This window comes from Durio zibethinus, chromosome 1, assembly GCF_047325235.1.
Source record: "Durio zibethinus cultivar Kanyao isolate XHJ-2024 chromosome 1, ASM4732523v1, whole genome shotgun sequence".
NCBI lineage: Eukaryota > Viridiplantae > Streptophyta > Magnoliopsida > Malvales > Malvaceae > Durio > Durio zibethinus.
The window spans coordinates 5,931,178-5,954,193 of NC_143162.1; the positions used below are offsets into that span (position 1 = coordinate 5,931,178).

Below are 23,016 nucleotides of genomic sequence, written 5' to 3' on the forward strand. Positions count from 1 at the left end.
TGTGTTGTTGATGAAGTTAATAAAATCATTAACTAATGTATCGCATTTCTAGAAAATCTTATGGACTTTAACCTCTAACTTTTCTGCTTTATCTTTCTATTGCTTCTTCTCTTCTTAAAGCCTTATAATATCTTACTTCATCTTATCTTTCTCAGTTTTAAATTTTTTTCTTATAAATCTAACTCTGAAAATATCTCATCTAACTCTTAGTTCATTGGCTGGCAATAATCTTTAGGAGTGAACATGACCTTCTTGCCCTTTTTGGCTTTCCATACCAAATACCTATAGATAACTTTATTAGTAAATGACCAAGCACCCACTCTCTTAGGTCTCTTCTTAGCTTTAATCATGCTATCAATCTTCTAAAATGTTTTAGGCTCCTCATAAGCAGTCCAATTAGTTGAGCTTATGTGTAATGAGAATAAACTATTTAGCTTTATACTTTCTTTTTACTATTAATGGTGAATAGCTTATTAACTCTCATAAGCCTAAAAATCCATGTTCCATCTCCACATTGATATAGTATGAGCTTTTGATTCATTTATGGGACTAACCATTTCATTTGACAAGTTATGAGCTTCAATAGCAAGTACTCCCATTCTTTTTTTAATTTTGCATTTGGCCATTCGCTCTTATAAAACTCCCTGATTAGGTTTCGATTATGAAGATAGAGTTTGGAAAAAACATTCTTTTTACATTCAAAATGGCTTCATCCATAGATACAATAATGGTGTGCAATTTAAAAAGTGTGTTCTATCATTCTGTTTGTAATAATTCAATAATCTAATAGTTTCTACTAATATCATCAGTAAAGGATTACATCATCTCTCAATTTTCTCAAACAAATCCACTACTTCTATCTCAATATGGCCTAAAACCATAGGGAAGATCATCATCCTATTTATTGCTGGGCAAACACATTCATTCCTTAGTCATTATTAGGATATTTAATGAAATCTAACAAAAATTCTCATAGAATACCTTTATGCCATCGTTTTTCTTGAACATGTAAATCTATAAGCTCCATTTCTATCCCTAAAATATGGACAAGCTTTTTACGATATCCTGGTTTTTGTTTCTTCATATAAACCCTATCTAGAAATTGAAGAAGTATACCCACCAAAATTGAATAATCCTTTATGATTGGTATCAAATCAACTTCATTAAAGATAACAATGATAAGAGGAATCTTAAAACTATACCATTACCTTAATGAGTGAATTTTTAACCTTCATCGATAAGAGATGTGCAATATGCCTAAACTTTTAATAAAAAACTTATAGTCTTGAAGGAACTATGTTATTTCATATATCTGACAGATCTTTCAAATCATTTTGTTTAAGGAACAATCAAACTTTTTTAAGTAAGGTAAAGATATAGCCATGTGGTAAACAATCTTCCTCTTTTCGCTACCTCTTTTCTGACTTCACTTTTACATCAATAGATGACTTACACTTGAAGAACATAAATGAGGCGTACACTAGACATTCCGTGGGATCCATGAAAGCTTTTGTTGAAGGTATCTTTAGGAAATAAATGATATGTAATTTGTATGCATGTTTATGAATATACAAGAAAAGAAAAACAAATAAAGAAATTAGTTAATTGTCTCAATATAAAACAAAGGATAAACATAAATTAATAAAACAAATACAATATAACACAACAACAACATGATTCTAAAGTTCGGATTAATTCTAAAGGATAAAGGAAACATAGCTCTACCTATAGGATAAGCTTATAAGGTTAACTATATGTAACTTAGGTCACTTTTAAAAGGTTCTCAAATTGTTTCTTACATCATTGTCTATCACAAACTAATAAGATACATCAATCATCACCCATTATAAACTATAAGTAAAAATGGTTCAATTTAAGTGGGAGTATTTCGCTAGCCTATACGGAGACATAAATTCTCACAAAGGCGTATGTACTTTACTCCATCATAAAAGATAAAACTTGAGTGTAGAGCTCTTGTTATGCATATGTAAGTAAATGACAAGTATGACAAAAAATAAATACATGAAACTTATGAAGAGAAAAAAATTTTAAATTTATTAAATAGGCTTGGATAATAAGAAACCATTTATTGGAATAACTTTATTTATCTCCAGTGAAGTCGTCAAACTATCATAACATAAAAGATTCGTGGACCTATACAAATATATTTTTTTTATTTAAGTGCGATTGATCACTTAACCGAATCTATCCTATTTAAAGAAGAACCTTAAGATTAATTTAGATATATTTAAATAATAGATTCTAATCCATAAAAGTAGATTTAAGTTCGGGAATGCAATTATACGTGAGAAAAGTTATAACATCCTCACAGCGCCTATCCAAAGGACGGCACCAATTTGATTTCAAATTATCCAAGCCTTAAAATATTTTTATGATTTTATCAAATAATTTAATTATTAAAAATTAATCCTAAATTTACTCTAATAGTTTGGTAGCAATTTAAAATAATATTCTCACCTTTGAAATATTTATGAAGACTAATGTCCCATTTTAAAAAAATTTCATCATCGATTTTATTAATATATATTTTATTCAAGAAAATAATTAGTAAATTCCTCTAATAGTTTGGTAAGATTTACTTTGATACAAATGTCCTAATAATTTGGTAAGATTTCATTGTAAATTTATTTTTAGAAAATTCATTAAATCTTTCAATAGTTTGGTAAGATTTAATTTAAGATTCAAATCCTCCAATAGTTTGGTAGAATTAAAACAAAATATTTTATTTTATTTTTATGAAAAATTGATTTATGAAATTCTCCAATAGTTTGGTAGAATTTATAAAAATTTAAATCCATGAAAAATCTTTTAATAGTTTGGTAAGATTCATAAATTTATTTTGAAAACATTTTTTTGGTTGTTTTTTAATGAATAAATAAATAAAATAAAATTCATAGAGGCATAAAAAGCAAAAAATTGTTCAATTTAAAATAATGAGTCAAATAATAATAATAATAATAATAATAATAAATCAAAACATAAAATAAAATAAAAAAAGTAAATACTTGTGATCGGGTTGGATCTTGCACGCAGACGGTGTGTGGGTTCATGCCAGTCAAGTTCCCTCCCAAAACGACATCATCATGGTCTGATATAAATCTTAAGATTTTTCTTGTTTCCCTAAAAATCGACCAATCTTTCTTTCTTTAAACTTTTTTTTCTCTGCCTCTCTCTCTACTCTTCAAATCTAGGTAATCGAAAATCAAATTTAATCACCGATTTCTAAAAAACTCATCGAGATTTGATTGAAAAACTCAACTTTGGCCAAAAAGTTCCATTGGAAACTTCAAACCTTCATTCTCAATTCCAAATTTTTTCAAAAAATTCAAAAAAAAAAAAATACACAAGATTGCCTAATCCCAAATCCAAATGATTTCTTAGAAATCAACTTAAAAATCTCAAATCACAAACAGAATTTAAAACCAAAATCAGATTCTTAAAATTAAAATTTCAGGATTAAATCCCTAGAAACCCAGAAGCTTTTCAAAACTTAAAATATGCTTTAGCAATTTTTTCCCCTCTTTTCCTTGTGTCTTTGTGTGATTTAGGGCATGATTTATAAGGTTTCTTTAAAGAGAAATTTTAAGAATTTTTTATTCAATAACAAAGATTGAATCTATCTCTAACAAATTCAATCCCATTTATTACTTGATTTAATTTCCATATTTTGTAATGTAATTTTTATTTCAATTAAGCTAATTTTTTGAGATTAAATCCCGAGTACAAAATCACCCTTGATTCCTTTTCCTTTTTTATTTGTTTGTTGTTTTCTTTTTTTTTAATTGATTATCAATTAATTTTTTTATTAAGGTAATAAACTAGAAATGGGAAAAAAAATACGTCAAACGGTCCTATGTTGGGCTTAAAGCCCCAAAACAATTTAATGTCCAATTATTCAAAGTTAATGGGCCTTTCGAAAGCCCAATGGTCCTGACAATATCGGAATCGCAAATTCGAATGTATCTCCCGGACGAAATAAGGTCTCTACAAAAGGCTGTGGCACTGGGTCCCCAGGCTTCCATCCTGGTGGTGGCACTGGCAAGTCGGTTGGCAACTCCACTGGCATTCCAGGTCTCCAGCCAGATGGAACTGTAAAATTTGGAGGAAGCAAACCCTGAAGGCTGCCAAATCTTCAAGGGGATCGGTATCTACAGGCTGTGCGGGTGGTGGCTCAATGATTGCCTCAACAGTTTTCTCCTTAGTCTCAACTGTTTAGGTAAACCAACATCAAGATCAGCTAATTCGTGAACAGATGAAAGCAGGGAGAGATCCACGAAAAGAAGAAATCCAAAGGGCACGATTAGAGGAGACTTCGAGAAGTTTGGCCGCTAAGGAAGCCATTTGGAGGAGAAGGGATTGAGTTTTGGGGTGCGGCGGGAGAAGTGAAAGGAGAGTTGAAGAGGTGGCTGTGGCGGGAACATTGGAGTTAGGTTGTTGTGGCTGGGGCGTTTGGGGTTGAGAAGAAGGATATTTGGGAGGCGTGTGGCTTTGAAGAGAAGGTGAATTAGGGTCTGTTAACCCTAACCTGGCTGGGGATTGAACTATTTGATGTTGCAGCATTTTCAATTTGCGTGATTTCTATTACTATTTGTTCCCAATCAAAATTTTTCCAGGAATTGGAGAGAAAATAATGTGATTACACCTATGGGTTAATAATCTAACAGAAAAAAAGAAAAAGAAAAAGAGACTAGAATTGCTCAAAAATAAGTGATAAACAGCTGCTAAATCAGAAATTCTTCATTGATTTTAACATAGATGTAGTCTTAGCAATAGCAGCAAATCTGGCTTCCCCTTCACATAAATCTGGGGAAGAAAGAAAATCTGGGGTTGGCTAGTTGTTGCTGGTTCTGGATCTGGGCAGTTTTCTTACGGGAATCGAAAGGTAACACCAGATGGTCCGAACCAAAAACAATACGGGCTTCAGGGTTTTAATCAGATGCATAGAATGATTATATTCATGTTAACTTGAGTTCAATTAAGCTGCTTTGAGATTTATTAGTCATGAGTTAAGACATTATTTTAATGTCTAATTCTAAATAAAATCTCCATTAAAAAACTCAGCAGATTAAATATTAATGTACTACAACAAAGGAAATACCATTATGGTAGGAAAAACCTTGAGGTGAAAAATTGGTGGGAAGGAGAAAGCGACATAAATATAACTTACAATGGTACAGGAACTAGTAGGAGAACCCCCAGCTTGGCGCCAACTTTGCATGATCCCATCTATCTGCTAAAAGGGAAAAGACATGTTCCGGGGAGGACGGACAAGATAAATGAAATCCTCCAAAGATATCTGCTATAGTCGGCGAATCAATCTGCGAGTTTCCTTCTACGAGCAAGATAATCTGTAATGAGCTCATGAATGTCTTGGATATCATCAGCAACCTGGCACCTTTGACCTTTGTATGATCCCATCAAATTTTAGTCAAACCGAGAGATAATATTCTAGTAGAATACGTATTAACAACCAATATGATAGATAAAATAAATATATCATGTTGTCATGGAGATCCTTCTAGCTACATTCACAAGGCAAAACCATCATCCTTCTTACAAATATGTTCAAATTCTTGTAGTTTCACTTCTATTGTAAGGCATACTTCACAATTAGGTAAAACGGCTAATAAACAAAACTCACAAGAATATATAAAAAATTATCGGGCTGATAGGTCAAAACATGGTGACAACCATCTAGCCTGATCTCGCTAGATGTCAGGGAGGTTGAAGGTCTGTAGTAGAAAACCATTCTTCCACTCATCATTTCTACCATTTTCTCCAGCTGATGGCTGCAACTCCTTCTCGTAGTAAACCTCCAAGCATGCTGCCCAAGTTCCATTATGGAATTTAGATAGATAAAGATGAAGAAAACAGAAATGCCATTCCAGATGCAGCAAAAGGATGAGTTAAAATGAAAGTAGATAGGAAAAGTAGAAAAATATCATAGGATGTATTGCCGGCAAAACCTACAGAAAAACGGTTTAACACAATATATCATTCATTTGGTTGTGGGGAATAATTCCCGTGGTAATCCCCACCATGTTTGTGCTGCTGACATCATATGAGGACAGGACCTTCCTCTGCAACCACCAAGGATCAATTAGTTAAAGACCAGTCATAAAAAAAAATAGTCCATGCTCATTGATAAGGAAAAAAAGTTTTGTTGGTATTCTCTTGAAGTAACCAAGAAGAAATTGAAATATTTGAGTACTCAAGCATTGTAAGTGAATATGCATAGCAACATAATCATAAGATATTTTTGTATCAAAAGGAAGAAAAAACAGAAAGTTGAAAGCAAAAGTTTCCCAAGTCAATAAAATTTGAATGTAAAAGACATTAAGTATAATAGTAAACTTCAACAGTACTTACAATTGGCTCAAAATCAGGACTACACAAGTTAACAGTGAGGTTCCTCATCAGCAATAAAACCTGCACAAAATCACAAAAACAAATTACATACAGTAACTCAGATGATTTAGAACAAGGCAGGGAATGTACATGAATAAAAAATCATGTTCAATCAATCTTCTGACGTTACAAGGCAACATAAAAAAAATCTCTTGTGATAAATAGTGACATCAGAAAACTTCTGAATGCTGACTTGGCAGTTCTAAAACAAATTTGTGGAAGCTTTCCAGTTTTAACCTATTATGCACCTCTCGTACTATTTTGCAATACTAAAATGTAACTACTAATTCTATTGCTTCACATGAAGTTAAATTGAAAGATCAGCCTCCCACTGCATTCATCCATGAGAGGATGCAGAAGATGATTCTATAATTGGCTGTTAAAGCTTGTCCAACACCCCAAGAAAAAAGTTATGGATTTATGTACCATGCAATCCAAAAAAATGCAACGAATTCTAAGGATCTAGCAAAACATCAACAACTTTATATATGGGCCCATAGCAATTTTAAAGAGTTTCCAGACAAAGGGATACTCTCATGGGCTACACCAGACGGTTAAAAGGAAGATATAAACACATAAGATTATAGGAATTTCTTCCTAGACGCTGATTTGTAAGCTTTATCTAAGTGGTTATTGGTCACTACCGACCAAAAACAAAGTCATCTTAAACAGTTTTTCCTCTGATTTTTATTTTACAAATTCTACATCATTTAACGCAAATTTGGGCATTTTATGATATATATTACGAATATGAACTGTTGAAACAAAAAAATAAGTGCCATTTGACTGACAGTTTCAAAATTTATTGGATCCATCTCTTTGAGTTTTTGTATGTGCCCTTTGGTGTCTGGATCGAAGACACTCCCAATGAAGTTATAAACTTCAGCAAAATCAGGTATACCTGCAAAACACAGATAAAGCTGACATAAACCATCAAGTACAAACAAAGTTACAAGAGAAAAGAATTAGTTATGGTCAACAGAATTACCATGAATCATGGGGGCTTGTTTCGCTTGCTTTGGCATATCAGAACTAGATATTGTCCTACTTGAGTTTCCAATGCTACTAACACCACTGTTACTAATCCTTGCTACGCCCTTTGATCCAATATCAGCTGAATCAGTAACGTTTTATACATAAGAAGTGCTGGAAAGTTTCCTTTAGGAAAGCTAGTCTACTACTATTATAACAAAGAAAACAACAGAGAGAAAAATCCGTGCCTTCAGCTCCTCGAAGACTTGTAAATTCATCTTGTGGTGGCATGATTTTGCTTGAGGCAGTGTTTATCAGCATGGAAGCTTCATCCCAGGGCGCAAATCCAAGTACAATGGCATTTATTGAAGAAGGATAAGCCATGGATGCTTGTAATGGCACTAAAACTGCGAATTGAAGAGCATGTCAAATATAATCGTAACCCAACAATTCAATCAATATATCATCACAATCCCTCTTAAAAACAAACCATTTCTAGTCGCCTTTTGTGGGTAAGGGTGAGAAGCTTTGCGCTTGGGGCGAGGAGGAGGCACATGTGCGATTGTTCCATTCTTTTGAACCTTCAAAAAATATTTCTGGGCATGACTTCGAATCTGAAAAGGCAGCAAATATTCATTTAAAAAAAAAAGAAAGAAACAAAATGAGATTAAAGATGAATAACCTTAGCTCAAAACATCAAATCATTGTCTTTAAACCTGGATAACTGTCTTTGAACCGACAAAATCTTCAATTTTTTTCCAGTCACGGTCAAACCTAAGTCAGCAAGAAAGATAAAAAAACAAGCCTAATAATCACATAAAAATCAAGCTAACAAGAATGTTTTTCTATCATAAAACAACTTTAATCCTTACAGTTTAAATTGCTAATAAACACAAAACAGCTGCAAATCATATCCTAAACAAGAAAGAAAAACACGAAAAAGGAAGTAAAGCATCGTCCTATGAGGTTCATGAAGTTTTAAATGCTTGAACCAAATTCAGCCAAAATTAAGCTCCAAACAACTTGAGTTGAGTACCAAGTTTACAGGATCAATTTCTCCGAATAAAGCATCCAGATCAAATTGACACAAGAAATGACTCATTCAGGATTTTCCATGTTCTACAATTGCCAAAACAAAAGAGTTGAAACTAGGAAACAACACAAAAAGGGAAAATATCCCACAAAGTGAAGGAGATGCGAAGTTGGAAAACGAAGAAAATAGTAAATCAGAGTATTGGGTACTTGACATTCATTTTATTTAAAAGAAAAGAACAAAATTCGACCAACAGTTTTTTACTTTCAAAATAATAATAAATAAATAAAGAAGCTTAAAAGAAGAATAATAACATACAGTTGAAGAGCTTCTAGGAACTTGTCGTGTTCTTCTTCAGTCCAGCTCTCACGTGACTTGGTGATGGTGTAAGGTTTCCTTACTTTCTTTCCGGACCCATCAGCGGCGGTGGTCGAAGACTGCGGCGGAGGAGGCGCTGGAGGATTGGGTGATGATGATGACTCCATGTTTTTCCTCTGTTTCTTTGCTTTCCTTTCGTTTTTGCTACCAAACTATACACAATATGACTTACTCAATATGACTTACTTTCAGAGCAATAGAGATTAGCTCAGTTGTTTAGCGGGTTGAGCCGGGCAACACGTGTGGTGAGTCATCTAAGGCCGTTCAATTATTCGTCTAGTTTCAATTCCTCGTCTATGCCGATTTTAGTTTATGGTGTTTATCCATATAAGAGGTTACTTTCTTGTGCGGTCTTGTTCACTAGGGAGTATCTAATATTACAATGTGATTGGATGAGCTGCCCATAACTAGCAAGTATTGTCGTCTAATTGGCCACACCCTAGCTTCCATGGGGAAGGAGCATAGAGTAATAAGATTGGTTGGTAGCAGCGTAGAAGGTGAGCGGCGACGTAGAAGAATTGAAGCCGGTTAATCCGTTGGCAACGCCACCGATGTTTGAAAGATTTATACCGAAAGGCCAACGGGACCACGATAGATTTGTGAAAGCTACGCGCCAGTATTTCTCCTCCACAAAATTAAAAACCACCCAACATCAAGTCGTGTCGTATTTGTACGTACCAGGGGTATAAACAAACACGCATTTAATAAATAATTGACGAATATGTTTGATTTTTTTTAGTTTATATTCATTTATTGAATTTAATAAATAATTTGAACAATATTTTTATATTTATTTATTAAAAAAATTGAATATAAATAATGATTTATTTCTTATATTTATAAATAAAATTATTTAAAATTCGTTTACTTATTATTTATTTATTATTAATTTATAATAATAAAATTATTTTTATCTTTTATTTTAATTTTATCTTAATGTTTATTTATGTTCGTTCAAATTCAATAAGTTTGTTTATATTCATTTAAATTTTATTAATTTAAATTTATTTGATTATGATTTACATTAAAAGTATTTTTAGGTCCAAAACACATTATGAATTTTTTTTATTAATATAAGTCAATAAACAGTTAAGACCAATTTGATTATTTTGATAAAAAAAACGTATCAAGTCGATCTCAATTCACGAGTTTATGTCAATTCAATCACCTTAATAGTTTACATAATAAACTCTTTAGATGTCGATTTATCTTATCTTAAATGAACAGTTAATTGATAATTTAATTTAAACTTATTAGATCATCTTTAACCTTTAAAATTAACCTTAAACAGTTTAAATTGTCCAAAATCTCCTACTTCACATGTTTAAATAGTATCATTTAGATCTCTTTTATCCATCTTGTTTTTATCACTTTTTTATTTTTTTTAGATTGATTTAAACGTGAGTACAAACGTTGAGACCTCCTTGTTTTCTTTCTTTTTTTTTTATGATTTCAAAGTTTTAATCCTCAAAACAATTCGATACAAAATAATTTATTTATTATTTATAAATATATTTATATATTTATTTAATATTTATAAATAAATTTATTTAATTTAATCAAATTAAATAAAAATAAAATATAATCATGTTATCACTTAAATAAATCAAATTTAAACAAAGAAAATAACTTTCTTATTAAATATAAATTCAATTCAACCACCTTTAAAAATAAATAAATTAATTAAAGATACTACGTTACTCTGATTCATCTGACGTGCTACGTTTACTCATTCCCCTTGATTTGTTTGTTGCAAATGTTATGGCCCGCTGCGCTGTAGACGACTTTTTTACTAATGGGATCTGATGACAAGTGGAAGCATGATCGTCCACTCGCGCGGGAGTTTAACAGACAAGTGCTCCATCCATGTGTTGTGTTATGCCCAATCTGCCGACCATTTTGGTGATCATGGGAATGAGGGCAGACATAGACAAAGCCACAAAGGTTAGGGTAGGTTGAGGCGCGGCTGAGAGGCTGATGGCTTGGCTTGGCTTAGCGCCAAGGAATGAGAAAAAATATTTTTTATTGCTTAATTTGGGTGCCACTGAAATTGGGCAACAAAAGAGAAAGATTAAGAAATGTGATGTGATTCCTAATTATTATGGACCGCTTGAGTCTCAATCCTCCTTGATAATGCCACGTGTCTTTCATAACTTGACTGTATGATCTGACTTAGGACCAAGGTTGTTAATGATTCTACAGTAATGTTTTTTTTTTTATTTTCTTTTAAATATAGTGCACAACTTTATATCATATAATAATTAAAGCTAAAAAACCCTTAACTAGTATATAATAACTTATTCTATCACTTTCCTCTAAAAAACTGAATATGGTTAATATAATAATATTCTATATGACAATCTTCTAATTTGTTGCTGCTTTGTTAGCAATAAATTAGATATTTTTAAATAATGAGAACAATAAAAATATTAAAAAAAAAACATTTCAAAGAGATTTGAAAAAAAAAAAAGAAAGAAATGAACAAGTATCAACGCGATAATTTTTCTAATTCAATAAAAGTTGAAAGAAGTGGCATATGTAATAAGGGCAAAAAAAAAAGGTTTAAAAATATTTTTCAACATGAAAGAGTCTAGAAATAAAAAGAGATTATAAATATTAAATATTAAATATTAAATATTAAAATTTATTAACAATTATTTATTAAAAATAATTATATATATATCAATTATATTAAATTTCAAATTCAATTTAAAAAGCTTTAAGAATCACAAATTTATTTAAAACCAATTCAAATAATCAATGCAACTTAGTATAAGTCAAAATCATATTTACTTAATATGAGCAAATCTCTCTCTTAAAAAATATAGGCCATGAAAATAAATAAATATGGTGCTTACATGTCACCAACAGCCGTTGAAAAACTTGATTAAAATTGTCCTAATCTTGAAAGAAAGACTGTAGGCCTTAAAACAGCTATACCTACATTTAAAGAAAAACTAGAAAATGATTATGATAACTATAATTAAAGAAGGAATATTTCTATATCTAAAATAATAAAAAAAGAAACTGCTCATGCTGACACGTGTCACTACGATGATGACATGGAAAAACTAGAAAATGATTATAAGTAACGAGCCAAAGATACGTGGGGCAGAGAAAGAAAGATGACTGAAGCTGAGTAGGTGAAATTGGAAACTTCAGTTTGGGATGCTAATGGATATTCGAGCTGGAATCGGCAACTTAAAATCTCACAGCTTTTGGAGAACATCACTGAAATCTATATCAGCTTATCCTTTTCCTTCTTTCAAAACTTTCTGCCCCCCCAAAAAACTCAAAGCAACCTCAACAAAACGGTGATAACATGGTACGTCATCAGTTTTAAAGGCTCATATCTATCAACTCCATCAAGAATTTCACTTAAATCTCAAAAGGGTATTTATCCTATGATTGGTTTTGTCAATCTGTCTGTTTTGTTGGAATAAATAAGTTTCCCTGTTGTTTTGAGCTACATTCCCAATTTGGTTACCTGAGAAACAAGAGAAGGACTAGGAATTGTTTTTGTTCAAGATCAGGATTCATAGCGTCCGAGCATCAAGCTCAGTGGTTGGTGACCATGATCACCTGCTCAAAAAGCAGTGATCGAAACGTCTAATCCATGATTGAGATTTATAAGCACTCATAAATTCTACTTTACTTTTCGACATCCAAGATTGGGTGAAATTAGTACTCACATGAGCTATTAGGAGCTTGAATATTTCTGGCTTTTGTGAACTTAAATCTTATTATGCATCCAATTTTCCTGTGATCGACGTAATGCTTAGGTAAAGGTGCCAACGTTATGTACTTTTCTTCTGATTTTTAAGCAATAGTGGCTGAATTTCATTGACTTGGAGAGCACATTTAACCATAAATTTCTCTAGATTAAGACTCGTGGATATGCACAATGAATACTTTAGAATTAAGATAGTGATTGTCATCTCTACTATAAAGGCAAAATGTTATACAAGAGATAGGCTTTTGCTAGTGCGCTGCTACATGCCCTTGTTTAAGACTCTTTTCGTTTTGCTTCTGTTAAGAGTTGTCATATAGTAAATTGTTGTTTCCCCTTAACGTTTCTCCTCACCGCTATATTTGTGTATGCTTTAATACATTAGCGTACAGATGGAATCATACATAATCTTTGTCCTTCCTGCAATTATGCTTGTATCAGACACTAACTTGGTGTATCATCTGGAGTCATATTTATTTAATAACTCCAATTTTTGCAAGACTGGAAAGTAAAATAACAAAATACAACATTTATTTGGTGTTAACAGATATAGCAGAAGAGTGAAGCCTTCGTTAAATATTAGCTAGATCGCGTATTTCCATTGATATTAAAAGAATTTTTGGGGATTGGGGCTAATTCATCTATGTGAGTACGAAAAATGATTTAACTATGCTATGTTGGTATAAGATAACTTTCTTATGTTTAGCTCCTCCTTTAATTTACATTGCCCTTTTATTGCTTCTTCTGCCCAATTGCTCATACAAGAATTATTCTTAAACATACCTCAGGTGATTGGGATAAGGCATGGTCAAATTTTAGGAAGCAAAGCAAAAAATCCTTCTTTTCAGGGTTTTCTCCTAACAAGTATGTTACTCGGAATCCTAGACAATCGAACTATCCCTCGTCTGAATAGGTTGATCCCATGAAGGGAACAGAGAGGCAAAATCTCATGTTATGGACCAGTCCAGGATTTACTTTAGTAGGGGCAATAATAATAGTCTCATTCCTTTGCTGTATACCATTCTTGCACCAGTTAAGTGATCTAATTTTCCCTTTAGAAAAAGCAGTCCATTTGCTGTAGAAGGATCATTGTCAGAATCAAATGAGTATATAGGGGAGAAAATAATGTAAACCAGAGTTTTGTCAGTAAATTCAGATACTGGTTGTCTTCTATTCCATTTGTTTTGTCCACAAACACTTCTTTTTTCATTTTTTTTTCCATTTTGTGTAAACTTAATGGGAGTTTTATGATGCAGGTTCATGGTGAGTGAGTCATTTTGGCGTCGTTTTTGCATATATGGAAAATTAAGAGCATCTGATCTAATTGTAAATACAAAGTTTGTTTGGACAGGTTAAGAGTTAAGAGTTAAGAGTTAAGACCTAATATGAGATCTTAGTCATCAATGAATGGTTGCTGCTATCTTGCAATTTTATGATGTGGGGGTGGAAGTAATCTAACAGAAACGCGTTCTCAACATGCTTTGTTCTAGTTTTCTGGGAAAAATAAGACACTTTTCTCTTGAATGACTGAGTTGGTTTGTAAGGAGAATATCTTTTGAAACATCCTCCTTTCTTTGACTGTTGTTGATGGTATTTTGGTGAGGATGATTAGGCGCTTTGCTGTAAGGCTGTTTAAGAGCTTATCTGCAAGACAGAACCGTTTGGTGGCCCGGAGGTCAGGGACAGATCTACAAACCGAGATCCTATACCCTGTAGATTTTGTAATAAAATTCGTTAAAATATTTTAATTCTTCTATAGTTTGCCTATTGAAAAAAAAAAAAAAAAATATATATATATATACATATAAATGACGTCTTTATAAATGTTTGAAAAAATAAAATATAATTGCAATAAAAATAAATTATTTTACAAAAATAATAGTCTCATTTGTAAATATAAATAAAATAAACTTTTATGAATAATTTGTTTCAAAGACCATCATTTCATTTCAAAAACAATAAAAGTAAAACAAAAAATGGTTTGCTTTCTACTCTACCTGTTTTTTTTTTCTCGACTTTTTTCAAACTCATAAGAATTATGATACATAAAGAATAGAACTTAGAGAATCAATAAGATAAAGAAAATAAAAAAAAATAAAAAAACAAATTAAGAAGTGAACTGTTTTTTCTTCTAATTATATTCAAGTAATTTTTTGTATTTTGTAGTATTTGTTAATATGATAAAATAATTATTTATGATTTAAAATTTTATATTGATAAAATAATTTGATTTATGATGTAATTTATAATTAATTTATATTTATATTAAATGTGAATTAAGATTAAAAAATGTCATACTTTCTTAAAATTGATCAATAAAGTAATTTAATTTTTATGAAATTATTTTTTATATACAAAATTATTTTATTCAATTAACATTTAAAATACCTAAAATATGCTTGTTCATTTTACATTTCAATATATTTTCTCATTTCTTAGAAATTATAAAAATTAAACTATCTAATTCAATTAGATGTGTAGTAAGTCTTATCAAGAGAAAGTTAATTATGGAGGAATTCCTCCTAAATAAATGCAAGTGACACATAATATTTTATAAAGAACACTCATGATGAATTAGATTTAAATGATTTACCTCTGAATCCAAGGTTATGAAAAAAAAATTGTAAACTATTATTCCAATGAGCAAGACAATGTTTGAAGAGTTTCTTTTCACAATATGAAACTCATAAAAAAAATCATTGTAATGTGTGATATAATTTTTGATGTATTTGAATTACTTTATATTTATATATATTCATATATTTAATATTATTTATATTAATTTACCTCCACTAAATATAAATTTTAAATTTATTTAAATTAAAAATATTATTTCGAAACGTGTTTCAACACTCAAATCAACCAAAATGTGATAGGAAAGGGAGAAAGCTAGAGAATTTAAGAATGAACCCAGGGGTTAAAATGATGCTCCGACCTTACCTTCTATAGTGTGAGGGGATATTGCTTGAGTTCTTGGGTAGTTGGCCAGGTGTCAGGCCTTGGCGGTCAGACGGCTGTTGAGTATTAGTGGGAGCTAACTTGACAGTCAAAGACTTTAGCTACCAGGGGCATAACAACTGAGGATACCAATTCCCCTGCATTATCATTGCTGTTCTGTTTTATATGGAATCGTCTTTCTGAGCTCCTATTTCTTGGTGTTTTAACTGTTGATACCAAACAACGATTCTTTTCACTAACAGTAACAACCTGTATCTGGACTAGCAGCTACACTAATAGGTTGACAAAAAACAGTTGCTGAAGATGACCGGGATGTTATGGGAGGTAGCCAGGGGCCGGGGAAGCACCCATGTTAGCCAATTGGTAGGCATGAGTCGCGCTCTATTGATGATTATGTTTCAGATTGAGATCAGGAGTGCAAGAAAGTTGCAGCTGCCATTACCAGAACTGGCATTAAGTCCTTCCGTGTGTTTTCCGCCCCCTCAAGAAAGTGGAACCAGACCTAAATCCTATTCTGCTACCACCTATTTTCTTCTCTTCACCATTGAACGACACCTGGAACCAGACGTAAATCCTATTCTGCTTCCACCTATTGTCTTCTCTCCACCTTAGAACGACACCTATTATTTTGTCCCGAATCCTTACTACAGGTTCTTTCATAAGTCATTTTCAGGGTAGACAAGAATGACCGGAAATAAGAGACTAGGAGACATTGTGATCGTGAGGACTTGGACCTTTGTGAGTTTTTAATTCTTCTTTTTAAAACCATAATATATAATAGTTTTACCTGGTCTGCGATATCTATTGCTTTTTTTTTTCCTTCCTTTTCTTTTTTCACTTTTTTTCCTTCAATTTTGAGTAGACCCTTAAGCTGAAAGATATTTGAAGTTCCACTACCAATAATTCTATACATAATTAATAAGATCAACCTTGAAAGAAAGTAACTTTTGAAACAGCCAAATTATGAGTTCTGAAATCCATGGTTGAAGTAATAATGCCAGGTAGCATTCTCAAGACCAAATTAGGAAAGAAAAAAAGGACAATCCTTTCTTGCAGGTTTAGCTTTCACAATAGAAAAGCCATTGGTCATGTTCCAGGTTTGCCCAATGACTGAATCTTGGGAGTCTGCTGACAAAACGATAGTATTTTCTAACATCTGAATTGTTGAAAGTTTCAAATTATACATGAAAACGAACATACTAATCTGGCAATTGTTACAAGGAAATTCAACTGAGTGTAAAATCTAGTGAATCAAGTAAGAAAGCTACAGTCATCTGGCCCACCAATCGACCCCTTTTTTCCAATAGAAAAAAAGGGGGAAAAAAAAAAAAAAAAGAAATTAAAGAGAAAAGGAGGAGACAAGTTATGGCCCCCCAGTATATAAAACACCATCAGTCTCCCAATTTGCACTCACAATTCTCCGCACCTTTTACAAAGCCTCCAGCTGTATTAATTTTGATCAGTTATCTGCAACAAAAATATTTTCTTTCTGAGCTTTGCCTTCTTTCATCTGAAACTTTGTTCAAGCTTTTAACTACCCATTAAGGGCTATGGCAAAGGCCCCATGTGAGGTAAAGAAAACAAGGCTACCACCAAAAAGAGGCCAGATCAAACGTAGAATCATATCCATTGCAGTCGAGTCTGTGTTAAGAGTAGCATCAAAAGCAGCAAGAGGATTGCAAAGAAAGAAGAAGGTAACATCAGATGAAATGCAGCTTCCGAAAACCAAATAATCAGGATGATCAATTTGATTTGCTACAGGAAATGATAAGTTCCCAACAATTGTCATCTTCAGCATTGCCTAGAAATATGCTGGTTTAAGCTTGCTTCAATCCTTTGCTGCGTTGTTCCATGAAAGTAGTTGACTTTACTAATGTAGTGCTCTTCCATGAGAACTCTCATGTATCTTTCTTTCCATTATCCCCCAAATCCCCTATGTTGTTTTTTTCTGTACTTTCTTTCTCTTTTGTCAGACAAAACTTGGCAGCGAAGGTTTAATATATAAAATCACTAGTATTATTCATTTTTTTCAGCTGTTCTTTTTATTTTTTTTACGAATGGTTCCATGCTTCAGCCAGTAAAAGGAGAAGGCAATGTATAGATTTTCTTGCTTCATTTAATTTGTCCAATAAAAACAATGAATATAGAACCAACCATCATTCCTGCTTCTGCTGCATGGAAATAGAACTTCAAGACCACATAAGCTTTGTTACCTGTACGGACATGGATGAAGCATAACTTTGTTATCTGTACGGATAAAAGGTACTAAATAATTGGTGTTCTGTTTCTTTTTTTGTTTTTTTTTTTGTTTTACTATATTTCAGTGGGACTGTAGGAGCATGGTGGAACAGGAATCAAAGTGCAATGACTCCAAAAAGCTGGGCAAGTCACGTATATGTTCCAAATTCTTTTGTTTAAGGCTTTCAACGGAAATTTATTACTGAATTGTGTTCTGTACTTTACAAGTACTTTTAAGGTAAGAGTACTCCTGGGAGAAAGTTTTGCTCAGATAAGAGTATAATTTTGTTGAATAAAGTGATTTATTATGAAATTTTCGGACATGAACATTTCTGGTATGAAACAAACAAGATGGTCTTTGCACTGAATAAGAAATCACAATTAGGACAGACAAGATAAATCCATGGATTAATACTAAAATTTTGGTTTCTTCCTTTTTTTTACCTTGCAAAGCTACGCTTTTTTAAAGCTTATATTTCGCCATAATTGGATCTAGACTTTTGGTAGATTGTGATTTCAAAAGTAAATATAAAACATGGTCGTTTTTGTTTTAATAAAAGTTTTATGCTTCCTTAATCAAAAGGAAAGAAGGAAAACTTTGTCCGACTAATGATGGTAGCCAAACAGTTTTTCACGTACACGATGTTGTTGTTGAAATTTTGAGCCACGAATGAAATTCTGTCTTAATCTGCTAGTATAGGCTCCCTACCCTTTTGGTTAAACCCTTGAAATTCGCATATGACCAATTTGAATGGTCTACCTTCAATAATTTTTGAATGCAAAATTTTAAAATAAAGAATAATATTAAGAATATTAAAATAATTCGTATTTAAAAATTTTTAATTTATCTCGAATCTTGACAAAAAAAAAAATTCGATATTAGAGCGACATGAGGCAGATTTTCATATAAAAATAATGGGATGAGTTGAAAGATGTTTTTTTTTCACTGTAAGTATATATGAAAATATATCATTATTTATTTAATTTTATATTTATATATGTATTAAATTAAAAAATTATTATTTAATATTTTAATTAAATAGATTAATTTAATAAAATATTATATATTTATTTATAATTAAGATGTCATTATATTAAAAATAATTTTTTATAAAACTTATATTAAATTAAAATTATTAAATTAATTTTGAATCAAATTGAATTGTAAGTATAAATATCGGGTCATAATCGAATAGAAAAAATAAGAGTTCAATATCAGGTTAAAATAAAATTTGATGAAACTACTAAAAAATCAGATTAAGATTAAAAGGAGAAAAACCCCAACAAACCCATCTTGTTGCCATCACAAGTACTAATACTATTTATTATAACACGATAATTGATAAGTATTGGAGTAGATAAACTTTTTCTAATGCTTTAGTTTTTCAATGATGAATCCATTTAATTCATCAACTAATCTTTTGACTTTAGAAAGCAAATTACAGCACTCCAATTACAAAGACATTAAGTGGAGCATTTAGCTGGAGAAGAAGAAATTTCAATGAAAACAGCAGCTGGCATATGCAAGGAAGATGTTGGATCCCCTCGTGCAACAAAAGCTCTTGAAAGGAGTGTACATCATTAACAAAATAGCATGAAATGTTTGGTTCGTACACAACATTGAAACGGTAAATATTGTCCATTGGTTGCTCTTCTTAATGGAAATGGTACTCGTTTCGTTTGTTAAGACCAGATTTTCCTGCTCACACCATTGATTTTTTGTCACCATTTTTTGTCGGTTTTGCTTTCTTGAGTGTCTTAACCACCTTGCTTGATTCTAACTTTTTCTAGGCTAGTGCCGGAACCGTACAATCTGTCCTGAAGCTTGTCAAAAGATCTCTAGCCAGTTGTTTTCCACTATGGATTGAAACAAGATTCACTCTATTTTCCTAAAATGTTGTAAGAACGCAAGTAACCCAAGGCATCATCGACAGGAAAAAAAAAAAAAAAGAAAAGAAGCAATAGACTAGAGAAAGTTTTTATCAATAGAGTTTTGAGGCAAACCAATGGCAGGCATATAGCACCTGCCGTGAGGCAAAGTTCATAAATAATCCTCTTTTTCTAATAGTGGAAATTCAACTGGGATTCATGAGCTTAAATCTTTCCTTCTAAGAAAGCTAGAACAAATATATAAACAAATGCATCTGTGATCAGACAATGATACTGCCAATGATGATATAAAGCAGCAGAGCATAATTAGACAACATATGATTGATCATTGTAAATCACCTTATAATAATATTTAAAAAAGAGTTTATTCATCACAAGAGAATCATGTTTAAGTGCCTAAAAGGTTAAAAGAATAAGGAAACCACAATCATATTCACGATCCTCCTGATTGAGAGAAACCCAGCATAAAAAATGGGATACAACTTGCAATTTCATCATATTTTCATGCAGCATTAGGCTTATAAGTAAATCTTAAAATAAAAGATAATGACCATGACTGCCACTCTGTGTAGACACCGATTTTGTCCGATATATATTATATATATATAACAATAATGATTTTAATAATAATAATAATAAAATCAATTTAATTAAAATTAAAAATCAATTAATTATTAAAAAAATAGAAAAACAGAACAGAACAAAAAAAAAAAAAGAGGGGATGGCAGTGGTGCCTTCTCTAGCACCACTGCCACCATACCCTACCATCTTACCTCACTCATTTATTCCCTGGCACCACTGCCCGTTTACCCTACTACCCATACCTTATTTACTACTCTCATTGTCAGACCAAACAAAAAACAATAAAAAGGGCATGAGGCTCGTGCTTGCACCCTATGCCGAGCTCTGTGTCACGCATGACCGGAGCTCTATAAATAGAGCTCATGATCGAACAGTAAAGGGAGAAGAGGGAGGGAGTGACACTGTAAAAAAAAAAACAACACAGTCTTTTCCTGTAGGGAGGAACCTCAGCGTCGAAGCTCTCTGCAAGAACAAAAAAATCAGATCAGTCTTCATTTTACAAAAAAAAAAAAAGGGAAACAAAAAACTTAGAAAAGTTCAAATTCTAATCTATGTCGATTGGGGCTTGTTCTCCCGAAAAGGACCTCGGATCTGAACTTAGGAGATCGAGAGGAGGATTGTAATGAATTTTAGTAATTTTTCGGTCACCAGAGATCATCGGCGACGACCACCGTCGGTGGCCTAGGCGGCGATCGGCATGGTAGTCCGACGATAGGATGGCAAGAGCTTTGGAGCTCTCCCCTCTTTTTTTTTTCTGAAACAGTAAAATAATTAAATTTTTTTTTCGTTATATATAAGAGCCTAAAGCTCAAAACGACGTCGTTTAAGTCAAGCAGGATTCGCCCGTGGACTCGGACTTGACTCGGGCTTCGTGCAATCGACCAGCTAACCTGACTTCTCAGTGGCTTTGAATCGGTTTGATTAGATCGGACCGAATTGCTCCCTAGACCGGCCTGAACTGTTCCTCAGTCGGCTCAATCGAACTGCGCACCGTACCGAACCTTTTTCGGTCTAATTGAACCGTCATTAATCGGATCGTTGACCGGTTTGGTTCAAGTAAAAAAAATTTTTTTTTGAATTTTCTAATTTTTTTATATATCATTATTTTTGTTATTTTAAGTATTTTTTTTTATATTTATGCACGATAAATTTTAAATTTGTTAGGATAAGTTTTTTAATTGTTTTAATAGTAATAAAAATGAAAATAAGTAAGATAATGATTAAAATATATATATTAAAAATGCTTAAAAACAATAATAATAATAGAATTATTATTATTATTTTTCCTGCCTAGATGTTGGAGGGAATAAAAAAAACAAAACATTTTCTTAAAGAAATAATTTCGCCTAGATATTGGAGAGTTATTATTAATAAATTTTCATAAAAAGAAATATATAAGATTAATTTTCAAAAATCATTAAAATCAAACTTGCTCTGAAAATTCACCTAAATGTTGAAGATTTTTAGAGATGTTCGTATTTTCTTAAAAACGACCCATAAAATCCAAAACCTCTAAAATCCAAAACTCCCTAAAATTTGAAATCTCAAACCTTTAAACTCTTAAATCCAAACCACTAAAATCCAAACCCTTAAATCAAAATCTCAAACTTTAAATTTTAAAACAGAAACCCTAAAATCTTCAAACTCTAAAATCAAAACCCTAAACCTTCCATACCATAAAACCAAACCCTAAAACCCTCAAAACTTAAATCTAAACCCTTAAAATCTGAATCTTCAAAATCTTGAAACCTTAATCTTTAAAATCTCTACTTAAGCCCTTACTCAAAATATTCTAAAAATTCTAAGGACACGTGTGAAAATTTTATTTGAATCAATTTATTCTCGAATGTCGTCTAGATGATGGGGTATTTAGGAAATTTTACTTCGTTAAGTCTTTTCACACGATTTCTTAATTCACATTAATAATAAGATTAATAAATAAAAAGTATAACAGTAAATTGAGATCTTAAATATAAACAGTCGTACCTAAGCTCTGCCTAGATGTTGAAAAGTCAGAGTGGTCTCATTATACTTAAGAATCCAACTTTAAAATTGCATTTTATCCTACATAACATTCATTGGCATACATACGTTAGCATGTTATTATTAGAGATTATTTGTATTATCCTGTCGTTAATTTTTATTTACTACTTGGTAATAAAATATTTTATAATAAAAAAGAATAATACATTTAAAATTTTTTTTGATATTATAAAATAAAAAAATAACATTTCGAAATAAATAATTCTTGGTACTCTGCCTAGATGTTAGAGAGTCACCAACAATTTTTTATAAAGAGTGTTATTTCATTTTAAAGATTGTTATGTTAAATATTAAGCGAAAAGAGTTATTTTAAATTCTGCCTAAATGTTGAAGAATTTTAAGATAATTCTTTAACTTAAAGATTTTTTTAATATTTCTAAATAAAAACTTTAGCAAAAATATTTTTTAAAACGAAAGAAATTAGTATTAAATTTCAAGTCAAAACCATTTTTATCTAACACCAAGAATAACGCATAATTAAATGGTACCAATTTATGGGACGTTGTGGGGGTGCTAATCATTCCCCACACGCAACCGACTCACAGACCTAACCTAATTTTTCGTAGACCAAAATTTATCTTTTTGATAAACTTTAAACCCGTTTTATAGTTTTATTAAAAAGATAAACTTTTGGGTAACCAATCACATCCTAACAAAGATTGGTGGCGATTCTTTTTTATTTCTTTCAATTTTAAAATATGATTCCGTTTGACGGTCCCAAAGCCGTTACGACAACTTAGCGACTCCACTGGAGAATTTAATT

At 31.7% G+C, this 23,016-nt stretch overlaps 1 protein-coding gene across 6 annotated transcripts; it reads right to left on the reverse strand.

The window, feature by feature from the left end:
* Positions 1-4,986: 4,986 nt before the first annotated feature.
* Positions 4,987-9,209, reverse strand: RVE8 (Homeodomain-like superfamily protein). Of its 6 annotated transcripts, none has more exons than XR_016342256.1 (10): positions 8,753-9,081; positions 8,118-8,175; positions 7,892-8,015; positions 7,650-7,808; positions 7,418-7,543; positions 7,221-7,330; positions 6,391-6,450; positions 5,992-6,101; positions 5,663-5,845; positions 4,987-5,423 (listed from the first exon to the last, which is right to left on the reverse strand). XR_016342256.1 is itself a non-coding variant. In XM_089761022.1 (10 exons), exons 4-10 carry the CDS (start codon positions 7,677-7,679, stop codon positions 5,202-5,204), a joined length of 756 nt encoding a protein of 251 aa, XP_089617148.1. In that variant the 5' UTR covers positions 7,680-7,808; positions 7,892-8,015; positions 8,118-8,175; positions 8,753-9,209; the 3' UTR covers positions 4,987-5,201. The 6 variants fall into 6 exon arrangements, 5 of the variants coding, with proteins under 5 accessions (XP_089617148.1, XP_089617135.1, XP_089617145.1 ...); XM_089761022.1 differs by having other exon boundaries at positions 6,060-6,101; positions 7,418-7,526; positions 8,753-9,209; XM_089761009.1 differs by having other exon boundaries at positions 6,060-6,101; positions 8,753-9,062.
* Positions 9,210-23,016: the final 13,807 nt, after the last annotated feature.